This window comes from Anas platyrhynchos, chromosome 6 (genome assembly GCF_047663525.1).
Source record: "Anas platyrhynchos isolate ZD024472 breed Pekin duck chromosome 6, IASCAAS_PekinDuck_T2T, whole genome shotgun sequence".
In the NCBI taxonomy this organism is placed as follows: Eukaryota; Metazoa; Chordata; class Aves; order Anseriformes; family Anatidae; genus Anas; species Anas platyrhynchos.
The window spans coordinates 31972936-31998460 of NC_092592.1; the positions used below are offsets into that span (position 1 = coordinate 31972936).

The following is a 25525-nucleotide window of genomic DNA, read 5'->3' on the forward strand; positions in this document are numbered from 1 at the left end:
TATTTAAGATCAAACAAGCATAGAGTTTTTGCTTGTGTTGCCAGCTTTCCTGACTTTCTAATCAGTCTGTGTATTCAGGATAAACTTGGTGCATTGGAATATTGAACAAACCCAAATGTCATTCTTTTTGGCTCTGGTTTTGTTTTCATTTGTTAGCATTGCTTTTTACTTCTGGTAGCCATTTCTCAGATTGAAACAGTTGAAGGAAACACACTTCTCATGGATTTTCCGATGTCTAGAAACTGAGATGCTGCCAAGAACCTTATTCTTACTTTTTTTTAGCTACATAAGTGGGTCATGAAGAAAAAAAAAGTTTCAGTGCTTACAAATATAATTAGCGGACTTTTTTCTTTGTCTTTGCACTGTTTAAATGTTATATGCTGAATCTTTGCATAGTGAAATGTTTGAAAAAATCTTTTGCTCCACACTTGAAATTCTATTTCAAAATTTAAATTGGTTTCTTCTCTTTTGATAGCCTAATGTGACTTTGTTTTCTGTTGGTTGGTTGGCTAATAGTCAGTCTCATCTATTTGGTGCTAAACTCTGTCTCTTGAAGTGCATTAATTGCATTTAGAGTAAATCAGCAATAGAGGTAGGGCCAACCTTATGATTTTCAAGGCCTCGAGCTGCTGAATTCAAGAGTCTAAGTTGCCAAGTCTCTGCCTACATGTTTTAAGTCTTTGAAATAATGAATACTGCGGGGTCCAAAGTAATTATTTACACTACTTTGAGCATTTTTTATTAAATTATGACTATGAATCCAGCCTTAGTTAGACGAACCAAAGATCCCTGTTGTGTCATCTTGTTGCTGTTTGGAGTCACAGGTTTAATTAAGTGATGGTTTGCAGACCAAGTTTTTGAGGGTATGTTAATGCAACTTGATTTAGATGCAATCAGTATTGCTAATATTCTCCACTGCAAAATTGTTTTCAGAAAAATTCAAGATTGGCAGTGCTGTAATGGAGCAACATCCATTCCCTGCACCACAGCTAAGAGCGAGCAGGGACTTCTCCCATCCTGACAGCACTTAAAGTAGAAGGAAAAGGAGATGCTGAGGGCTGCCATACATAAGTGATTGAAATGGGAGTAGCAAGTCGTTTACTAATCTTGAGGCACTAAGCAAGGATTTATTTTGCCTTAGAACTTTTCTGAAGGAAGAAGAGAAAAAGAAATGCAAAGGGAGGAATTTGGAGCGAATGAGCATCGCCAAGCTAGTGCATGGCTAGAACAATGACTGGACTTCAATATAGACAAGCACTCAGGAGAATCAAAGTCTGCCACCTCCTGTGAATGTTGCTGTGAGGATGTTAGTAAGGGAGCTCAGATAGATGGGTGATGGGAGTAGACAGAAAAATATCAGTTAGTGAGAAATGAGTAGTTTCATACCATCAAATTGATGTAAGTTAGGATTTCAGAAAAGGTATGAAACCTTAGAAAAGGAAAAGGCTACTAGAGGTGAAGTTACTAGGTCTGTCACATATCATCTTTCTCCTTTCTTTTTCCTATTTTCTTCTCATTCATCTGCTTTTTTCTTTTTTTTTTTTCTTTTTTTTTTCCTGAGGAAAGACAGAGTAGGCCTAGACCATAAGAGGTGTTGGTTATGAAATGCTCCCAGTTTGTTCTTAAAGGCGTGTGGCATCTTCCTCAAATATCTTTTCTTCCCTTTTCTTCCTTATTTTGAACAAAGCACAGCGTCTGAATTCTGTTCAGATGTTCTGGATGTTTTTCTTTCCAGGTCCCCTGGTCAGACCTCAGGACTGACAGACCCCTTTTGCTGTTGGCCAATGAAAATAATTTTATGAACATCCATTATAGCTTATAGGATCCTTTTTCATTTGAAAAATGTTTGTATTTTAACTTTGGTAGACATCTTGGAGTTTGGGGGAATTGGGAGGTATTTTTAGGTGGTTTTTGCTTTCATTATAAGACCATGCATCTTCTTTTATCCCCACTTGTAACTGAACTTCTGAAAGCCCTGGAAGTGCTAGATGTCCTCAGTATGCACTATTGACTGTCAGTACTCTCCCTAACATACAGCAATTATTTCTGCAGAAGAAGCCAACCAGTCTCTACAACATGTAGCTAATTTTTAGTTTATTGTGCTAAGTGACTACTTAACAACATGCAGATTAACTTCTCTGTTGCAGATTCTTGAGGCATTTGAGCAACAGCTCTCACATTTCACTTCTCTGTTCATGTTCTTTAAATAGTCTCTCCATTGGCTTATGGCCATTATATCATCCTTCACTTATCTGTATTAACCCATATTTGTCATATAATAATTTTAATGATCTAAATCCCCCCTGTCTCTAATTATATTGGCTGTTCAGCATAATATACATCAACTGTGAGCTCGTAAATTTATAGGACTTTTACCTGTGTCCCTACACATAAAGATGTGTCATCACTTTCTTTATTGACTTTCTCCTGTCATAAGCATAAAGCATTTGACTCAACCCTGAATTCTTCTGACTCCTACAACATATATTTTCCAACTTTGTAAATTTACTTGCTGCCACCTCTGAACAGCTAGTATTTAACACTTTCTAGTATATTTTTTCCCAGAAACTGTCACTGATGATTTATTGTTCTAGTCTACTAAAATCGTAAACTAGACAAATCTTTACTTTGTCCAAAACACAGTGGCAATGTTTTGAAAAAAAATAAATAAAAATGCCCCAGCCTTTAGTATTTTTTCCGAGTTTCTATCTGTATTTGTGTAGTTCTCTAAGAATATTCCATATTTTTTTACTACGTCTTCACAGCATGCAGTGTCTCTATGCAAAGACAGCAGAAAAGTGCATTCCCCAAGTGCTTTTATTCACTGGGTAAGCCTGGCAATCTCAAGGTGGAAGTGTTCTCTGTTCTGATTGATTCCTTCTCTCACAACACACAGTGGAGTATTTTGGTTTGGTTTGGTTTATTTTTCTGATTTTATTTCCTCATTCTGAGCAGCCATCTTGATTTTTTAACTTGATCTTCTCTTTTTCGCAGTATGAATTAATTTGTCATTTCCCACCTCTTATTACGTAACTCACAAGCATGCATTGTGACAGGATTGTATGCATGCATGCATATGACAGGATTGGGCAAATCATACTTTCAGGCATCCTCTACATGATTCGGTTGTTTTTAAGCCTTCTAAATGTTTTTAAACCATATCAGGATGTCTGCCACCTCTTATGAAACATTTTCTTTCTTGTTATGTAAATACGTACAGATATACAAGGTACATTTTGAGAAGCAAAGTGCTATATAAACCAAGTTGGGCTCTTTTATTTTTCATATGAGAAGAAAAATGCAGACTCTGTCTTCAAAATTCATGAAAATACATGTTTATTTATTCAAACGTCTGGAGAGGTTCATTCCGTGTCATTCCTGTCTCTTGAGTAAATATATTACTCATTCTTAAGAAAAAAAAAAGAATTACTGACTTGAGTGATTAGAAAAAGCTCTTTCAAAATCAGGTTAGCTGATAAAGTAAATAAATACATAAATGGCTAAAAGAAAAAGAAAAAAAAGTAAAAGGAAAAACTAGTCAAGCACAACTTACTCTGTATACTTGATACGCATGTAAGTAAGTATTAGAAATCAAGCTTTGTGGAACATGTATTAAATAATTATGATTTGTACTTATAAATAAATACATGCAAATTCAAAGGTAAGGGCACATTCAAGATTGCAAAGCATCACTAGAAGTGGTTGTCTTTTTGGGTGTATCTAAGCATAAAAGTTGAAAGCCATGTTCTGGTTTTTGCAGAGATGAAGAGAGAATTTGGGTTTGCATTTGTTTGTTGCTTTTGTTTTGTTTTGTTATGTTTTTTCAGTTGGGGAAATCTTCATATTACATATTTTTATGCAACAGCCACTCACAAAGCCAGGCACCATTTGCATATGACCCACAGCGTAGTGTTATTACCAAGGTGTCCAGCCCTGTAAAAGCTGATTTCCCATACCCTATTCAAACAACCTTAAGGTCCAGTGTATTTGCAGCTGTATTCACCCTTCAAAACTGAAGCTTGTTAATGAAGTTATGTACTTCATCAGGCCTTTTTTTTTTTTTCTTTTCATCACAACGTTTTTTAAGACAGAGATAACTGCTATATCCAGCATTCCTGCTCTCTGTAAGTAAGTAGATAATAAAGATGTAACTGCATTCACTGTTCTGCTTTTTATAGTTTAGCTTCAGTTTTAGAATATAATTTTCTGCATCATCTTGGGAATTACAGGTAGAAGGTGCAGCCCAAAATAATTAATGTTGTTAAGATTCTATGGAAATAACACAGTTACTAGCAACATGCAGCATCCTTCAGTTTGTGTTTCAGTCTTCATACATCTGCACTACAGAACGTCTTAGAAACATGGCCTTTTCACATTACTGGAGTAGCATCATCAATGATTTGCATTGTAACTAGTCTGGAAAGATCTGTACAACATTGTTGCACTAAAAGCATGAATCTACCACACAGATGAAGTTTTTAAGTGTCAGGAAAACATCAGAGTCCTGGGGAAACTTGAAAAAATGATTGCAAGGAGATAGCAACCGGATCAAGCTTGTAATTAGCTGTACTGTGGGCTAATGTTGCTTTTTTTCTCCAATCTCAAGCACCTTCAGTTGCAAACCAAGTGAGGAGACATGTCTTCATATCATTTATGAGTCTGTATTTTCTTTATTTATTAATATTTTTGTTTGACTGTCTTGACCTTCCAGCTAAAAATCAGGTTTCGTTGTCATCAGTGATTTTTCTGAGAGTAGAACAAGGATATGAAAAGAATCTGTGGATAAAGGTGTCAATTTATGTTTGCGAACTTATTGTGAGATTATGTTACCTCCGTTATGTCTCTTTGTTCAACTTATGTTGTTATTTTAGCCCAAAAAAGGCCAAAGATCATCAGCTAAAGTGCATGTAGAGTAAAGCTGCTCCTGTAAAATTGATGATCCGTCCAATTATTTATCTATAGAGGCTGCTGGGAAGAAACGCAACTATCTCAGTTCTCAGACCCCTCTGCTAGGTTGAACTTCATGGCTGAAGGTTTAATCCCTAAGTGTCATATCAACAATTCATTCTGTGATATTCTGGCTGACATGCTCTCCTTCCTTATTTATTGATGTCTTCAGTCATCGACAATGAGAGGAAAATACACTATTCGTCAAAGTGATGGTGTTTTACCCTCGCTTACAGTTGATGCTGCTGTCACATTGATGGTTGGAAAATAAACTCAATCATTATAAAAAGCTAAGAGTGTGAACTTGCCAGTGACAGGAAGAAGATGAAAAAAAAAAAAAAAAAGAACCACAGTAACTTGCTTAAAATTGGTGTAAAGAACATAGAGATGTTTCCTATAAAGATATTTTTGAGCTTTGTTTGGGAAATATCAAGCCATTTTAGCCCTTTATTTTAAAGTTATTCCTTTGAAGAAAAATCTGTTCCTTGCACTCCTTTATGTCTATGCAAATGTATGTATAATTTTTAGCAATAAATATTTGTTATCATTCCACCTTATGCTACTACCTGGTTAGCATTTTTTTTTTCCTCTTTATTTTAAGGTATTTTGCTTTGTTTTTTTCTCTCCCAGATTACACTGAATCCATGTATCTGTTTTTGTATGCCAGTATTTTAAGTGCTTTGATGAAGAATAAGCTTAGTATAGCTTCCTCCAGTAAGTCCTTTGACATACAAACATAGGCAATGCCTCTTGAATCACTTTCTTAGTCTACCATTTGTATGACTGTACTGCACCTTACAGCTTTTTTAACTCAATAACCACATATCTTACCACATTTCACCTTTGGGAGGCATTGTATATACAGCTAAAAGTGAAGAGCAGCAAGCCAAGAGGGACAAGATAGCATAATGAGGATGTCAATTTGTGGTCAGATATCTGAGGAAATATTTATCTTACTTGTACTGAACTTGGCAACAGATAGAGAAATATATATGTAATGAATTTCTGTAGACTTTGTCTAACAGTGTGTACCTTCTGTTAAATGCATTTAGAAAAAAAAAAAGAAAAAAAAAATGCCTGTCCCACATTTTAAAAGTTTGAGGTGATTCTAATTTGGATTGACTCCAAAATGGACTGTATGTTTAAAAAAAAAAAAAGTCATGTTCTCTCTACTAACATATATATATATTTTACCAATTCATTTCTGTACATCTCACATAGTGACATATTAAGTCCAACTCATTCACCAGAACAATATGATTTCTGTTGTTTATAAAAATAAAATGAAATGTTTTTTATAGTTTTACTTAGCTAGCAGCCTAGCTAAGTTGCCTAAATGAATGTGTGCAGAAATGCCTGGTTGTCTCACACTTGCAATGTGTCCTGAGGCAAGTTACAGCTGCTTCAGCTACTTGTGTCTGCTTCCCCACCTGTAAAATGGGAATGATTTAACTTATTTTTCTCCTTCAGGGAAATACAGGGAGGGTTTCTTAATGTTTCTATAGAGCTTTGAAGATTAAAATCTCTTCTCTGTATTTGCTGCTATTATTTCAGTCAAAGAGGAGGGTTTGACTGAAGCTGTTTGAAGAGTAAAGTTTTGGCATCTTGATTTGTCTTTGTACCGTATCTTGAGGCTTGGATTCCTTTCTCCGCTATAATTTTGCAACCTTTGGTTCAACAGGAGCTGCGGAAGCAAATAACCCATGAGTAAACAAACAGAGATGCCAAAAGATTAATGTATGTGTCTGCTGTTAAAAACATCAGGAGATGTATCACGGTGTATCTTCAGTTTTGCCAGAAATAGTATCAGATGAAGCAAAATAGACACCAGTAGCTGGTTTGGGCGTAGCCCAAAATAGCTTTTATTTAAGCGTCAATGGTAAAAGCTGGGAAGCACAAGAAATATATTCTAATTTTTTTTCCAGTATCCTTAGATGTATAAGTATTGCTGGTGTTTTTAGTGAAAGCTTCCTGACTTCCTTGCTAAGGCAAGGAGTGTGCATAAAGAGTGCGTGGGAAGTATGAACACCCATCACTTAGAGCAAGTTTGAAAGTCTTGCCTTCAGTTTGTTGACCAAAATCAGCATTGGTTTCCAGGGCCTCCAAAACCTTGGCAGATTGCAGGGGGATAGCTTCTGGTTTGGTTGGTGCTTCTGCAGTTTTATGTTGCTTGGAAAAGTTAAAATTTAGTATAATGATACTTTCCTCTTAGCAGTTAGGACTGATTAAGCCATCATATGTATTAAATGCTGTTGTTCTTGAAATAACTTTGTTACAATCTAACCTGGCATTTTGAGGCCTTACAGTCACAAGGTATATTTTTCATGATTTACATTTTGATTTTTTAATGCAGAGCAGATTGGACAGGAGATGCTGGAAAACCTCAGCCATGACAGAGAGAAGATCCAGCGTGCTCGGGAAAGGGTAAGTTTGATAATAAGTAATTGCTGGTCATGGATTTTATTTGCTTTGGGCAAGTTCACTGTGCATGCAAAAATAATCCAGCATACTGGTTAGTTTTATATAAATCAGCTGCTATCATGAGATGTAATCACCATCTGAAGCAAAGCACTTAAAAAGTGTATTATATGGGCCCAGTCCTGCAAATCTCTCCCACAGGGAGTCACACTGAAGCCACCAAAACCCACCGTTGCAAGCAAGCTTTGTGTCACCATCACCACAGTCAGATCTGCTTTTTGTCCTTTGAAAGACTTTTTTTTTATAGTGTCCATTGCAATCACCTCTTGTACTCTCTGAAACAAAGTTCAGTATCATGATTTAGCTTCTAATAATTGATCAACAGCTGCTCTTTTTCGCTGCAGATGCTAAGAATTGACTTCTGAGGATGTATGCAATAGTTACCACCTTTTCTCAATGTCCCCAGTGTTGTATGGGTAAAACCAACATTTCTTTCTGTGTTGGGGTTCCCTACACTGCTGCTCTGTCACTACAGTCAAAAGGTATCTATGTCCTGTTTGGCTTATGTTGCCTCTATAGTTTAATGAAGATGCCCATCCAACTCTTGCAACTTCTCTAAACTTCAGTCTAAGAGATTTGACCCTTTGGTTCTGATTTCTGCTCACAGTTTCAGGAAGATCTCACCAGCTCTGCTGACTCACCCAGAACACGGAGTGACTGAATCTGTGACTTTCTGTCTATGACACATTGATCAGACACTTTCTTGAGCATCCAGTGTTGCCAAAGCCAAGGCATCTTACAGGCCTCTAGCTGACAAATGCCACTTAAGGAAACTCCTTGATATGTCCCAGGGAGTTTCGTTACCTGGATAGCTCTGATTGGTAAAGCCCCATATGACCACTTGTACGAAGCATTTTCTGTCAGTAACACCAGTTGCTTCTTGAAGTCCTGGGCATTAGCTACTTTAAAACATTAAGTATAACTAAGTCATTAGATATAAGGATTGTGAGCATGTACCAAGTGTTGTTGAGGCAATTTTGTGTCTTGTTTTCCCTTCACTCCTCACATGCCTTGTGACTGCTAAGTCTGAGATGCTTTTTTGTTTCTGTGTGGACAAACAGAACCTGGGCAATGGAGCTGAATAATGTGTATCTCTGTGCTGACCCTAAAAATACTTGTGAATGATAGAGAAAGAGGAGGCGTGGTTCTGATGACTCCTTATACATGTCGTTTGTAGTACAAATTTTACATTCTGCATGAAAAGCAAATTTCATTGATGGAAAAACCTGAAAGCTGTAAAGCATGAGATTAAATATAAGAGTATTCTAGGAAAGAACATCCAGTAACAATTCTGCAAAAGATCTCGTCATAAATGGAAGATCTTAAATTCCAAAATTTTATTGTACGCTATTTAAATATTTTGTCTAGAGATTTCATAAAAGTGCACCTGTCTATATACTCAAATGTAAAGTTAAGGATGATATTGGACAACTTCACAAGTTTTCCATTTTGTGTAGGTTTTTTAATCTCCTTGGTTAAAAAAAGTGTCCTTTTGGAGAGGACAGAGGGTATTCTATCAATGCATAATAGCTTTACACTAAATACAGATATTTAGCAAATATTTACACTAAATGCAGATATTGTCTTACCAGCCTAGGAACAAACTTGTCTTCTGAACATCAGATGTCATCTTGAGTATGATGGCCAGTTCTTAGCAGTTTAATCTTGTGAAAATTAGAAACATTTTCTTTTGAGCAAAATGTAAACAAGGTAGTGTCTCTATAGTTTGGTTAAGTTTATGTATTTGCTTTCCTGTCAGAAGAGTAAAATGCTTGAATGAAGAAAAATGGAAGACATAAGTAGTATTATTTGGAATATATTAAGATGATGTGCAATGCAACGTACATGTATAACATCCATGAAAAAGGAATTCCCTAAACTATCTCTTATTTTTTAAACCAAAGAGAGGGGATAAAAGCTCTGCTACAGGAGCCAGAGAGGTTAACTGTACTATAAAGGACTCTAAAAGATGCAATACTTTTTTAGGAAAGCCTTGAATTAAAATGTGTATAAGGCAGACAAGATATCAACATCAACATCTTCCTCATCTTCCTTCTTTTCTCATTATTATTCTCCTTATTATTTTAAAAAGCATTCTTAAATACCATGCAGATTTGCCATTGCTAATATTAAAGCAGCTTTCAAAAGGTTTTCACTACAGCAAGGAAGTGCCGTTATATGCCATTTAACAGTTTTGCATGTCACCAATTCTTTGGCTTCTGCAGTGCAATGGTATTAGTTAAATGATGGAAGAGCTACCATCAGATATTTCAGTTTTAAATAAAAACAAACTTACAGTTTGAAAAACAAAACAAAACATTTTGGATTGGGTTGTTGTTTTGTTTTGCTTTGTTTTTCCCTGCCAATGCAAAAAGAGAAGGCTTTTTTTAATGTTCTCTTGGAATGTAGCTAGAGATCTTCCAACTATGTGTGTATGTGTTTGTTTCTTTTTAACGTTTCTTTTGCTTGTGTGTGTGTGTTTTTATTATTTTATTGCCATAAAGGTATGAGGTCGTCTTGCTTAGAGGACTTTGTCAAACCTCTGCGGTTCAGCTTCCCCTTTCTAACTATCAGTACTGATTCTAGCTGCTAGGTAGAATCCTGCAGCAAGACAAGAAAGTTAGGATCAAACATCTAATGGTAAAAAGGAGAGAGCTACTTTTCTGTGAAAAGGGAGGAGAAGCCCCAAGTGTTAAATGCATCTTTATGAATAATAAAAGACCAATGTAAAGCATACATTTGTGCTTTAGATTCCCTTCTAGCATGGGTAAGAACCTGGCTTTTTAATGAGCCTTTAAAAATTATTATGACATTTTTTCTTCTGTTACTTGTGTCAAACTGGGCTAAACTGCTTTTCTGGAGCTTAAATTGTCTAGATGAATCAAGAAAAAAATGAGGGGATGACCTCCCTGAAATATAATGCTCATCTTTGTTCCATCATGCTGCATAATTACAGAGCTCTCAGAGTCAGTGCAAGCCTTCTCACTGAATATGATATTACTAAGAGCTGTCTTGGTTGGTGTACCTAGTCCCATCTTCTACATGGTATTTCCTTAATACCTTTTATAAGAACAAGACGGAAATTTATACATAAAGGTTATGTGTCATTGATTGCAACTACTGATTTCAGTAATAAGCATTACATCTAGTAGCAAATATTTACAATATTAGGCTCCAAAACAGCAACTGGTTTTAATATTGCTGCTATGCATATATTCAAGATAAAAACAGTGGCTTGTTATGGTGAAGGTGATTTGTTATCGAAAGACTGCCTGTTTTCTTGGCAAAGTTGCTGTTTCAGTGAATTTATAACACAGGATGCATGTCTTGTACAACAAAGTTTCTTTAGTAAGAAGTCAATGAGTCAGATAATCATTTCAATCTGATTTGATAATGAAGAGGTAAATATTCACCTTTCGTAAGCAGAAGAATGTTTTATGTATGTATACACAGCTGTGTTTAAAAATAGTGGTCCCTGCTATTCTGTAATTGACAACTGTTACACTATCCTTTATAGTATATTTTGATGTTTATCCATGTTTAGAGATCTCTAGAAAGTCCAAAGATGTCTCTTCTTTAGCTATCTGTAGCAAAAGATGTAATAGGAGACATTATTTCTAGAGTGCCTTTTGTGAGATACTAACACAACAATAGAAGGAAGAATTTAATACCTTTTAAAGAAAAATAGAAAAAAAATATATTTTTTAATAGGAATTTTACTTTCTCCATAACCTTTCTTTTATTAACCCCCATTTCACTTTTCATTTGGTTGTAGTTTTACGTATTTTGCAAGATTTTTGAACTGTAGAACAAGTCAGCTAATCAAGTTAAGCTGTCAATGTAGTTTTCCTGCATCCTATTAAACTACTAAAAACACTGTTTCCAGTGAGTGATCTTTACATGCAAAAATATATATTATACAGATGTGCACTTTGTGCATACTATACACATATTATTGTCATTTACACATTGTACATAAAGTATTTGGGCATCCATTCCACTGATGGCTGCTGTAAGGTCACAACGGGTTTTGTCTTTAAAGGGCAGTATGGGCGTATTTCTTTTATGCAGAATCAGTAAAATGACACTGTTCTGTATTACTGCTTTTTCTTTAAACTGGTGTCTTTGAAAAACAGTGAAAGAAAGATGTTTGTTTTTCTTTTCATAAAACATCAGGAACACAGCACATGGCTGTCCCTTCGTCCCTTGATGCATTCACTCATATACATAACCAATACACATACACACATCAATGGGAATTACAGATATTGATCTATAGAGCATCTACCTTCAACCTGTTTGTAAAGCTTTTGCTCTTTATCCTGATTCATCTTTGTTGCCTCAGTGTCTTATCTTCCACTGGTTTCATCTTTGTGGAAGTGAAGACCAGACAAAACATTTTCAAATTTCAGAGCTTCGGTGGCTTTCTCACGTGTGAGTTTGTTGCAGACTGAAACTGAAGTTGATTGAATCAAACAATGATAGAAATAGCTATTCTTTGTACAGAATTGAGTACATGTAACATTTGATTTTAATGGGACTCTTTTCTCCCCAGCTTAGAGAAACAGATGCAAACCTGGGGAAGAGCTCCAGGATTTTGACAGGGATGTTGCGAAGGTAAGGCCAAGGTAGGGACACTTCCACTCTTTCTTTTTTTCCCTCTTTCCCTCTGTGGCTTTACTTTTAGTTCTAGTTCAGCCTCTGCATTTTGCTGACTTACTTGACTTTTTTACACAGGTTGCTATGTAGAATTTCTTCAAATGAATTCTGATAATGAAGCAGGCAGGGTTAGATAGAAGGCTTTATCACAGCTATGGAAAGAATTTTCTGTAGCCTGAGGGATTACCCCTTGTTCACTCATTTCTCATCTTTGTTTCTTTGTATTTGGGGCTTTTTTGGTCTGTTCTAAAATTAAGCTTTTTGATGATGGTTTCCTGCATTCCTTATTCTCAGGTGTTTTCAGGGTTTTTTACCTATAAGATTTTATGTGAGAAAGTTTGTAAATCTTTTGGGGCAGCATAAATTTGCTAACAGAGAGCAAATGATCAGTTTTGTCTGAATAGATTGGGCAGACACATTGTAAAATGTTGTGATTTTAGCATGTTATTTCCATGTTTTCAATGGTGTGCAAATTGTCACTGGGATTAAAGTGAGATGATACAGAAAGGGAAAATTTACAACATCCTAAAAATCTATGTGGGTTTGAAGTGAGGGAGGTATCCACTGATTATTCCCACCTTAAATTATATCAGTAGCTTCCCAGACAATTTTTTTTTTTTGAGTTTTTAGCATCTCTGGATATGTGTTCTTTACCCAGTGAAGCAACACAAGCTTCTACGTGATATCCATGTTTCTGTACTTTTATTCAGCTTCCTGAAAAAGAAAAGCATCACTCTAATAGGTGATGTTGGGTGCTATGAAAACACATTTTTCCAAGGAACATATAGCATCCTCAGAAGAGTGCAGTATGAAATTACACTTCCTGTGGGCTTTTACATGGCATGTTTGCTTAACACAACTAGCTTTTTTAAAAAACAAACAAACAAAAAAGTAAGCTTTAGGAGAATTTTTGATTTATCGCTTACCTTGGAAAACAGCAAAATGAGAATATAACTTGTTCTATAGCACAAGCTTTATCTTTTCATAAGTCTCCTCAGAAAAATGGCTTTGTTAGTACCTTTTATACTCAGTCGACAAAGGTTAAATTGACCGAACCTGATGCCTTCATTTCACAGATTTCTTACAATTCCAACTCCAAACTGTAACATATAAAATTCTCTGATTAAGAGTAATATGTAAATGACATGAGCTAAATTTAAAATCCATGGAGAAAGAAAGTGGCAATTGAAAGGGATGCTTCAGTGCTTGTAGACAATCTAAATAAAACACACACACACACACACACACACAAAAAAAAAAAAAAAAAAAAAAAGGAAAGAAAGAAAGAAAAGACACAACCAAACCCAAGTCTCCCCAGGAAGGACCCTGCGACATGAGCTGTAACGAATATTCTGCATATGTCTCCATTTTGTCAAATCTCATTAAAGGGGTTTCTTGCTTTATGTCAATTGAGCTGTCCAAAAATCATTCATCATTTTAGTGTAAGAAAAAATCATGCGGTTATTTAAATAATATCATATTAATGTTAAAGTTCAGCTGTCATTTAATGGTATGGCTTAATCAGACATAGCATTTAGGAAAAATAGTTTTTTCGGGGTTTACTTGGCTTTCAGGTTGGCAGATTCAAATAAGGATTTATGGGTTTCTGAACCAATGTATTCTTTCCATGTTTATGCTTGAGATACCTCAGCCTTTTTTGCAGCACCCTGTAGTCTGTTATTTTCAATAAAATAAAGTATCTCCTCATATTGTGTTTGAATACATTTGCAAGTAATTTGGAGAAGCTGGAACAAAAACATATGCTGTAACCTTTGACTTTGTTTTGTGTTTGGGAATCACAGTTAGGAGTCCTAGTTTATAACTGTTCCATAAGCCAAATGAAAAATGTGATCTCTCTGAAATATACTTGGGTTTGTGTTTTCAGACAAAAGGGTTATGCAATTGGAGCACAAGAATGGCGTGGTTTCGTGTGTCAAGAAAGCATGGGATTTCCTTTTTATTTAACAAAAATACTGAGTTGGTTCACCCATCTGGATGAAAGGCAGGTTAGGATTTAGGCTCAGTTCAGGTGAATTCAGGTGAATTTGTCAAAAGAAATGACTCAGCATATATGTAACTTGCCATAGAAGATTCTCAGGATGTTTTGTAAAAAAGCTTAATAGGTCCATGGTAAAATTAATTTGCTCTATGACTATTGACTAGAAATCTAGCATCATCCCAGACTCAGAATCATCCCAATATTGTTTAGTCACACGGATAGTCATAACATATGAAACCCACAAAATCAGCACAAATTAGATAAATACAATGTAAAAAATAATTAACATGGATTGGCAGTTGTGTCCTAATTCTGCATACTTCAGTAAGTACTACACAATGTTTCACTTAATTATTGGAACCAATGAAGAAAAATGCTTGAGGACTATTCTTCACATCATTATCATACAGAAAAGGTAATGTTAAGCTGAACATTGCTCAGCTTAGCTGCTGCTCCTACAATATGTATTTTATGATATGCTTGAAGTTGTGTGCCAGACTAACACTCTGTGCATTCAATTAATGCCAAACTGCTTCTATTTTTACTCTCTGGGAAAGGTAAAGCAGCATCTCTTCTGAGATGGCCAAACGAGTGATTAGATATTTAAATAGGTAGCGTTCTTAATGAGGGCTAAAATACTCCCTTTGTACAACTGAAATTCCCTGGCATTGCGTTTGTGCATAAAAAGTTATGTAGGTGAGGAATGAAAGTGGGAATAAGTTTTGCTAGTTGCCATAGGTCAATAAAGAAATCAGTGATAGAATAGGGACAGATCTTCCTATTCCAGCTTGCTCCTGTAGCAACTTAAAGTAGCCAGGTTTATGTACTGGATTTTATCTCAGTATTTTGTGTATATGGGTAAAGAGGTTTTTTGTAACAAATCTTTCAGAATATTTTTGCTTTGAAATACTTGTAATATTCTTTTTCCTTATCTGTAAATAAGCCTACTGAGATGCCTCTAAACTAGAATGTTACACTTACGGCAGGCACTTCGTTACTAGGATATCACCATGTTGATAATGTCAAAACATTAATCATTTTCTTTTATGTGTATCTAGAGCTCTGGACATCCTGACATTTTATGACTACTCTTTAAAGCAGTGAGACTGTAACAAAAGCTCAGTGTCGTTTCAGTTATAGAATTTGTATGTAATAGATTTTAACAGAAGGAAAGGCATCCTTTGTGGTCCTCTGCAATGTTGCCATCTCAGACATCTATCCTTTGGCCTCTACCCTGATGTGAATTAGGGAGTGCTAGAAAAATTAGAGTGTTAGAAAGAAGCAGAGAAGAATATGTTGTGACAGATCTTCAGTTGTTTCTCCATATCCTAAGCCAATAGCCTAGAAGAGCTTTTAGGAGAAGAATTTGGACAGTCTCCAAGACACACTCTGCCCAATTTCAGTGGGAAACAAACAAACCTAGAAGTAACCAGATAAAAATTTCAGTATATTTGAATCTTTATCACATTAGCAGGTAAATTCTATGTACCTCCCAGACAAATATTTTAGAAAAATATTTACTTCCCTCCACAACAATATTTGATTCGGCCTGGCTCAACAGGATTTTTTTATGCCCAAAATTCTCTTTTGATCTTCAAATTTCAGATCATCTCAGAAGATAACTTCTGAGTTATCAACAATTCTTTGAGAAACTCGTGAATACCTTTGCTCTTATAAAAGAGACTTTAAATATATATATATTTCAGATAGGACAGAGAAAATTTCAGCTGGTGAAAAAGAAACAGTATGTGTTCAACTCTCAGGTGATAAATGAGATGGCTTGCCAACATGTGCGTAACCAATGTGACCACAACCAAAAGCAGGGAATGCTTCCCCCTCCAAACTATTTGTAGTCAAGCTCCTTCACTCTTCTTTACAGGTATTTTATCTTCTCGCAGTATTTCTAGTCAAACTATGTACTTTTGAACTCCAAGGAAGTCCAGACCCCACAGTTATCATTCAGCATTTCATACAATCATACGACAATTTGGAAGAGACCCCTAGGGGTCATCTAGTCCAACCTCCTGTTCAAAAAAAGTCTAACTAGAGCAGACTGCTCAGAGACTTGTCTAGTCAAGTGTTGAACACACTAAGATTGGAGATACCAAAACCTCTATTGGAAGTCTGGTCAAGCAGTAGTTGAAATAAGCACTTTTTCCAGGAAGCAAATGGAAATTTCACATCATCCAGCTTTTGTCCATTGCCTCTGGTCCTAAGTATAAAGTATCATATTCAAAACGTAAGTGTTTTAGAACTGACCTTCAGAGGAAATTCTTTAAACAGAGTGTGGGGTGCTCTGCCTCCAGCCGTTGACTTGGTGGCATGGCCATTCAGCAATTGGTGCACAAGAGATTTTATTTGCTTTCTCACACTTCTGGAGACATGAAAAGTTAGTTATGGTCTCTTCTGCCTTCTTTCTTGACTAGGAAGCCCCCATTCCCATACACAGAAGAAAATCAGCAGAGAAAGTCATCTCCTTGTTAAGACAAATTGAAACCAATACTGAGTGTTATCACTGTCTTTTTCCCTGTTTCACTACTGATCTCTGTTCCCATCCCCAGAAGTCCCTAACAAAAAGATTTTCTTCTGAACTAAAGCTTATTGCAATATCAGTCGTATCAGTCATATCAGGCCATGACTGTTGAATACTGAGCGAAGTTTAACATGCAGTTGGATCTGCCTTGTTTTCATGCTAATAAAGAAATTCCTCTTTCCAGCGGAACTTTGCATATTTGGTCTCAAGCCAAAAGAAGTTTGAGTAGAAATTGTTTCAGCAGCTCTTTGGTACATAAATGTATTTCTATTTTTACTTCAAGATGTATTTCTACACTGAAAAATGATTGAATGGTAAATCCTTTTGCAACATGTCTGCTCCATGTTAAATATTTACAGCTGCAGCTGTTTACTTCAGTAATTTAGACCTTGATTCAGGAAAATATTTAAGCATATGGTTAACTTAAACCAGAGAAGCAATTCTCTTAACTTAAGGGACACTGAATAAGGAGGGAGTGAGTAGCAGAACAATTCTGTGTCATCTCTTGGGGCAACACTGCTTTTACAGTGCTCCTTGCTCAAGGCCTATTACAGAGCAACACTGTCCATAATATTTCTATTGTTAGATGGGAACCATAAAATATACATAGGGTATGGTAGTGCTTACTGTCAGTGAAAGGACATTATTTATTTATTTATTTATTTATTTTCCTGACTTTTAACCATTATATAGTTATTATATTATTATACATGTTTGTACTTTGTTTATTTTGTTTGTTTGTTTGTTTGTTTGTTTATCAATTATGAAGTGTTAAATATTTTCAGAAGGAAAATGTTAAGCTTTATGGTACTATTAATCATAAGATAGTCTTTGGATAAGGAACATACAGCTTGTTATTCCAGAGTAAATCTTGACATTAATTAGTACCTGGTCATTTTTCGCTTTGTCTCTAACTTTAAAAAGAAACCTTGTTTCTTTGCTGAAGTGATGGACAAAACATCTGGAAAACGTAAATGTAATGTCAGCAAAATTCCCGGGGGTAAGCATTCTTCACTATTAGTAGTCCGACCAAAATGCATGAAATGTACCTCTAGGTCTCAACAGCAAGAATTTTATAATAGTATGGGACACTGTAGGTTCCTTGTTCTCAATGTAGATAGGACATGTTCATATATAAGTAAGATGCATGTTTTGTGTTTAATAACCAAGAGTCAATTTCTTAATCTTGATCATCTTTCTTGGATAAAATTCTATATGTTGTTTCCAAAATGTTTTTGAAAAATCAAACTTTATTTTCATTCAGTGTTAGAAATACTTTCAGTTCATGCACCATAGAAAATGCAGCAGTCCTTCAAGCTGTTCCATAACCACTATAACTGTGGCAAGCAGCATACCTGGAGAATTCCAATCCCTGTACTGAATGGCTGTAGAACAGGACCAACTTCAACATTGCAAACATGTAGCTACAATTAGTTTAATGCCATCTTATCCTTTGCAAACCTTCAGTTCCAACAGCCTAAGTGTTACAGAATTAAGTTTACTTTAGACCTTGAAAAAGAAAAGGAGCGTAATGATTGATCTTCACATTTTAATAACTTCAGTGAATAGGATAAAATAAAGTCTGTGCTTTAATCTCCTTATACCTAGGCAAAGTCTTAGAAGGATATGTCCTTCATTGACTGAGACAGAAGCATCTATATTGTAGTCTTGTTTTATTTTTCAGATTGCTGGGAAGTTTTATCCATGTGTCAAGCTGCCTACACTAAGTCCATTATGAGCAAGGCTCTCAGCATTCTTTAGACAATATTTCCAATTCCCTTTTTTAATTTCTTTTTTAAATGTACAATGGCCCTTGTTCTACCCTCCCCATTCCCTCTTTTCTATCATCTGGAATTACTATCTCATTTGCCCCCCTCCCCTTCCCTCGACTTGTGTCCAGCTGAACAGCTGGAAAGAACATTATCTTAAGCACAGTTGTGTTTCTGCAGGAAAGCAGGGTCCCAGTGGATAATTATCACAGCTAGTCCTACACTGCATATACCAAGAATGTAAAGCATCATAATAGGTTAAATATCATGTAACCCTTTGTGATTGTTCTTTGTATTGAGATACGTTGACTATCATTAAGCAGCTAGAGCCTAAAAAGGTTTGCAGTACTTTGTGTCATGAGTGAAACAAAAAGCATTTCATAGTCAGCATTGACATGTCTGAACCACAATAGATAGTCCTGTGACATGCTTTCATGAGAAGACATGTCTCGTATCAGCATAATCAGTGCAGTGCTTTCTTGCAGTAGTTACAAGCAGTTTCCAGTTGGATGAATTCTGTCTGACATAATATTAAGGAATAGTGAAAGTGGTGAAAATATTTTGAATGTGATCAGATTGTTTATGTGAAGCAGGAAACCTGTTTGCAAAAGCTGACACTGGTAATTGCTGAAATAATTGGAGACAACTCTTCAGAAATCAATAAAGTCAAACTTCTTAAGGCCAATAGTAAATTAAGGATCACGTTGTTCTTAAGATGACTCACACTATAGCTGTCACAAAACCATATACACCAAATTTTACACATTCCTTGACTGAGTGTTTAAGCCATAAATTTCAAAATGTACCATTTTCTGATCGCAGATCTTCATGATATTTTGCTACATGGGTCATTTCACTTTAAACCACAAATTTGCCAAAAAACAAAAATAAAATAGAATCATCTTGGAAGTGATCTCCGAAAAGTTCATCCCTTTTTGTTAAGACAGAACTGACTATCCCTGTTTCAACCCTGACAGATATTTGTCTGGCCTGTTCTCCACTGATGAAAATTTCTTATCTCCTCAGTCAAACTATTCCAAAGTTTCCCTAATGTTTGGCCCAAATCTCTCTTCTTGGGTAGGCAGAGAGCTTTTACGTACTAGTATATTTGAGATTGCTGTGCTCTTGCATGGCCTTGCTTGTCAAGGCCCATGACTTCTGCTATGGAAAGACTTTTCTGCTGAGCTTTTCAAGAATTAAAGAATGTAAATCATAGTGTACAAAATTAAATTATAGTTTCAAGTTCTCATCAAGTCAAGCCTTCTGATGGATTTCAGGAATGCAAAAATGGAATTGGAAAGTATTCTGAAAGGTAAATCCCAGAAGCTTAGCCTCTCCAAACAGTAGCTTCATGAATAGGTATCAGTGATCTTTGCAAATACAGACTCCAAAATTAAATCATTCTCATGATGTTGTGTATCTGGATGAAAACTAGAGGGTGTGCTAAGCTGAATAAAAGTAACATTTGAAATTTAAACAAGATTGACAAAATGCAGAGATTTAACATTATGTGGCACTTCTAAACGTTTTAAGAAAAAGGCAGTAATATTGTCAAACAAACGTCAGAGTTTTTGTTTAACTTATTTCTTCTCTCTTGCCCATACACACACCAGTGTTTCAGACTGATCTGGTATTTCGAGACAAATGGTGAGAATGGGAATTGTTTTACCTACCTAGCCTTCTGGCAGTTCTCTGCAGGAAGCTTTGTTAGTCTTGATCAGGTAAAGAAGCTCTTTTCTGCATTCTGTGTATGATTTCCAGTAGCACTTGACGCTTTTCTTCCTGCGTTTGATTGAAATTGTTGTCTTTTAATAAAAGAAAACTTATTCCCTCTTTCCAGCATGATTCTTCTCACACACCAAGGAATTAGTCTTTCAGAAAACAATGAAGTCATCAAACTAATAACTTTTATGTCAGTTTGAAACTGTGATAAAAAAAGTGATACCAGAATCTTGTCCTTAGCTAACCATTTAGATTGGATCATTTTCAATCCATTTTATACTAATAGGCTATCTAGTTTTGGCTATCTTCAGGAGACATGAGAGATTAAACGACTGACAACTGCAACAAAGGAAAACTCGGGATTTGCTGAGTAGAATTTTTGTACTAAATTTTTGTACTATTATTGTTTTGTGAAATCCGGAACCCGAATTTACCAGTCACACATGAGTAGTTTGGTCGCCTGTAGCCTCATTACTAAATTAGTTTTTTTGTTTGTTTGTTTGAGCAAAGTTTATTGGGGTGGATGTTTGTTGTTGTTGTAGTTTTACAAAAGAGGCCATAAATGTGGCCTGTGAGAAATCAACAGCAGAGGAATAAGAGGATTACTTAGAGTTTGCTACAGATAAATTAGCACTGCTGGTTGACAAGACCAAAACTGAGGGAGAATTTGTGTCCTTGTGTGGCATGTAATTATGTTGTATTGGACCTTTAAAACTCTTCAGAAGAAATGTTCACACATCACTAACCTGCTGAGCATCTGCCTGAAGAATAACAAAGTCATGAATTGGAAAGTGTGCTCTTACAATGAGAGATTGTTTAGTCTACTTGGTGGTAGGATGAAATTTTTACTATTTTTTGCTAGTTCTTATATTTTAACTAATATGGAAGATTTGAAAAAGGTAAAGGAAGGCCAGTACAGAAATTGAGTGAAATGGAAAGGGCAGAGAAAACAATTTTATCATAAACACTGAGATTTATGTTCTCTACAATGTTTGTGTAGTTCTAAGACAATTCATTAAAATCACTGAAATTGTTTCAGACATATCTAGAATAATATAAACAAAAGAGAAACTCTTCCTGCTTCCTCCAGACAAACCTATGCATTGTAGCTCTTAATGCTCCTTCCGTTTTAGATTCAGGATTATAATTCACATTTTAAGATCAGTTTATTAATTATTTTCTTTGAAAGCTTGAAAAATTATTCAAGTAATCTAAATTGTCAAGAGCTATAATTTATTAGAAGTATTTTATTAAGTTAATCTATCTGCTGCTGGAAATTTCATGAGGTGGTCTCTTGAAAGATATGTCTTCAAAATGGTATGGGACAAAGGATTTCTGTAAAGGAGGATTTATTCCTCTACTTGTTTTATGCATAAGCAAGTTTGGATTTTTTTGCTAGTTTACTACAAATGTTGCCCGACTGCATGTTCTTAAAAACCGTGGCTGTACACAATTGTGTATGCAAGAGATATTAGTACTCCCTAATTCAAAAACAGAAGAGTTTTTCACTGACCTGAATGCCTTCTGCAAATAGTAACGTTTTTCCATGAGTGTTAACATGGCTTAGCTTGCAGGATCTCACTATGTAGCATTTATTACCCAAGAACTTTTGTTTAGCTTGGACTTTGCTATATTAACTAAGTGGTAACCCAGAAAGTTTGTGTAACGTTTGCAAGTTAGAGCGAAGTCTTCACCTCATCCCATTCAGAAGATCTGCTGATAGTTTAAGATTACAACACTAACAGATAATTTTTCTTTTTGAATAAAAATTGCTTCAAATATTTTTGCACCAGCTGCTTGCCTTCCCCTGATAGGAAAAAAAAAAAATGGGGGTGGGGGGACAAACAAACCTTTATGTTTCTAAGACATTATTTTTGTGGTTGCATATAAATAATGCATGTAAATAAGGAGTTGTTTGAGAAACGTGGTTCTAAGTGTGCCTGGTCTTGCATAGGTGGTGGGAAGCATGTGGTCTACTTTATCCATGCAGAGAAACTTCCTTGCTGTTTTCTGTCACTGCTGTGTTTTTTCAAATGCAGTTTTCTGCGTGAATGGCACACACGTGTTGATTGTGAAGGTAACATTCTTTCAGTACGGCCTTAAAGCTAATTACTCTTGGTGGCAGTGGGGCTTTGTACCTCATTTGTGAACAGCTATTTATACTACTACGCCAGTACAAAGCAATGTTTCACGTTACCAGTTTACCAGACTATTACACCATTGTGTTTTAATCCACTGTAGGTGGATGGAGAATATGAGCCATCTGTTTTATTTAATGATATAATCAGTAAACAATATATGCACTTTACACATTTGGTCATTAAAGATGCCCATATTGTTGGACCCTGTATTTACATTGTAAATTGGTGTATTCACACATCAGCTCTTTCTGGTTTAAAAGGCTTGCTGTGTTCATACGATGGTACAAAGCAAGCTCAGTAACTGCTTGAACCCAGCGCAGGTGGTCGAGCTAGTTGCCACACAGATCAAAAGTCAAACAACTGTGAATCTTCCTTTGAAATGGCATTTAGAGAGACAAAGCGGGTCTTATCTTCACAAACAAGAAAGAGTTATAGATATACATCATGAAGTTATGAGAACAAAAAGGGGTTTCATAGTCACTCTGTATCAGAAAATCCAGTGCTGCAGACTTTTGGGAAGGCATCTTTGGAATATAAAGACCATCTTATTTTACTGGAAATTTGGAGGAGTGAGTCGGAATTATTAAATATGAGAATGTTCAGTGATTTCAAAACTTTGGAGACAAGAAGTTGCCTGCTTTCACAGTCAATTTAATTTTATTTTATTTTCAGCAGTGCTTTAGCAGAAGAAAACAAACAGCAAGAGCAAAACCTAGTCTTTTTCAAGGGACAGAGGTGAATGTGTTTGCTAGTGTGAGCTAGAAACAAAGGAATCTGCTTAAGATTTCAATTTTCCTAAAGTATCCTTGGTGAATGCCAAAAAAAATAGCCACCAAAGTACATTAAAATTCGCCGATAAGTAAACTTTGCTTTTACTTCACTGATAAGTAAAATCTTCTTGTTTGTTAGAACTTTTTTAAAGAGATGAAAGATAACATAATCCTGTATTAAAATTAAAACAGTAATGTTAATTTTACTGTTTCACTTCAGAGTTTGTGCTCCAGATGCCTAAGGAACATACTGGAAGACTCAGTTCACACTTTAACCTGTGGGCTACTTTTGAACCTGGCTGATGTGCTCTCTGATGCTGTCTCTCCAAGGCCCTACCTGTGGCTCACACTTCCGTTAGGTGGCACGTGTTGGCACGTCTCCACCAACACCCATGGAGCTATATTTATTTATAGCAGCTAAGAATCTAACCCATTTGCACGAAGGCCAGACTTCCATGCCCCTGCATCCATTTTTGAGAAACAGTTTCTACCCGTCAGAAAAAAAAATATATATATATATTTTTAGTGCTGATATATATATGTGGTCTGTCAGTTGTATCCTCCAATAAAGTCTGTACAGAAATGGGGATTTCCTGCATCAGAGTTCTGTTTACAGATCAGACTCTTGAACTGCCACTGTATTAAATTAGAATGCATCATTTGCACAAGCTTAGCTACTTTTGGTACCATAGAGATCATAGGCTTGCTTCGTCAGAGTATGCATCTGGTTCCAGGAAACTTCTTGCAGTATGATTCTGTTAGAGTGAAACTGCTGATTGGATCTGATTTTTTTTTTTTTTTCTCAGTGTGTTTTATAAGGAAATATATAGCCAGGTTTGTCACTGGGGGAAGGCCTGACTGGTATCACCAGTAGACAGCTGGGGGTTAGGACTTGTGGAAATGGTATGGCTAAAAGGGAGATTGCAGGTTGGAGAGGATGAAGGAGTTGTCTTGTGCTTACCAACGCACAACTGCTCAGCAGTGATAGGTCTGCTGATAGAAGTGGAGCTCTGTGTGTCCCAGGTCTTTAGCTCAGATTGAGATCATCTTTCAAAGCAGCAGAATGTCTGTGAGGATAAATTCTTAGTCATTTTGAGTTGTATGTACTTATATAAAAAGCTAGAAGCAGAATATTAATACATACGAGATTGAGATTTTGGTTTTGGTTCCTGTTCCTACATAATGCAGCTATATTTGGAGGCACTGAATATATATGCAGTAATAAAGTCTGTTTACTAATAACATGTATGTTTAGTTTCCATTTAGTATTACAAACATGAGGACATAGCTTTCTGAGTCTTTACATTGGTTCCAAAAGCAAGCTAACTATATTTTTATTTTTATTTTATTTTAATCTTGGGGTGGGAGGAAAGAAGAATATTTATTTACTAGGGCTTTTTTTTATGTTGCCACCAATTTTAGAGATAAAGTATTTTAAAGTGTATGAAGGAGGAGAAGATAAAAGATCTCATATTATGAGCCTTTATATATGCTTCTAAAATATACTATAATTTCATGGTTAAAATATTTAAAATAAAACAAAATAAGACTCATCTATAAACGTCCCTTTTATAGGCTTTTCATATCTGTATTTCATCTAAGTTGAATGTTAAACATTGGCATGTTTCCATATGTTTCATTATGTATTGCCTTCTGATTTTGAGATATTGTGTCACTAACACATTTCAAATATTGTAAAGGTGTTGAGTTTTTTTTTTCCCATCACAATCCAGGAAAAACAATCAGAAATTTGACTACAAATGTTTGAATCATGATTTTGTCTTGGGTATCTGCAGACCCATCTGTTTCAGTGCACCTCTAAAATGAGTATAATGTTCCATATCTCAGCAATGCATTCCAAGGGCAACTGCCCTTAATTAATCTGTACATGGTCCTCACATGACAACATGATGAGAGTTTGTGAATGATGGGCTGACTGGTAGCAGTGCCTGTCCTGGTTTGGAGTTGTGGCTTAAATGGATTTAAAAGGGGTGAAAGAGAAGCATGGGAAGAATTTAGACTAGAAGAGTGGAGGGTATTTTATTTCCCATAACAGTCCATTACCAAGCACGTACCTGATCTTTCTAGCCACTGAATGTAGATGTGCAAAACAAGAGGTATGCATTCTTTGTTGTCTTCTTCAGATAATATAATTTTGAGGTCTACAGGTGACATTATTCATCTTTCCTTATGCGATATTTTTTGTTGTTTTGCAGACAGAAAAGAGTGTTTTAGTGGGTTCAACAAATGCTATTAATATATTCTGGAAACATACTGATCAAGTGTATATAGAGGAGCAGTAGTATTAAATTTGATGTACTAGTCTAGGCAACTGCTTCTTTCTCATGAAAAAAGGCTTACTTATTGCTCTTGTCAGAAATGATGTTCTTGTAGTTACTGTGGTCTGAGATGTATTATTGCTGACTGCTGTCAACTAGCAAACAAACAATAGAAATGTTTGTTAAATACTTTAGGGTTCCTCAGAGAAATATATCCCAACAAATGCA

At 35.7% G+C, this 25525-nt stretch overlaps 1 protein-coding gene across 4 annotated transcripts in view; it reads left to right on the top strand.

The window, feature by feature from the left end:
- VTI1A (vesicle transport through interaction with t-SNAREs 1A) overlaps positions 1-25525 on the top strand; it is a 280750-nt gene that overhangs the window by 153936 nt on the left and 101289 nt on the right. For 2 of the 4 annotated variants that reach the window (XM_021268815.4, XM_005014454.6), the window contains 2 exons: positions 7301-7371; positions 11981-12053. In XM_021268815.4, the coding sequence (XP_021124490.1) occupies positions 7301-7371; positions 11981-12046 (137 nt within the window). In that variant the 3' untranslated portion in view covers positions 12047-12053. The remainder of the gene's footprint in view (positions 1-7300; positions 7372-11980; positions 12054-25525) is intronic. The other 2 variants (XM_021268814.4, XM_005014453.5) reach the window with 1 other exon arrangement.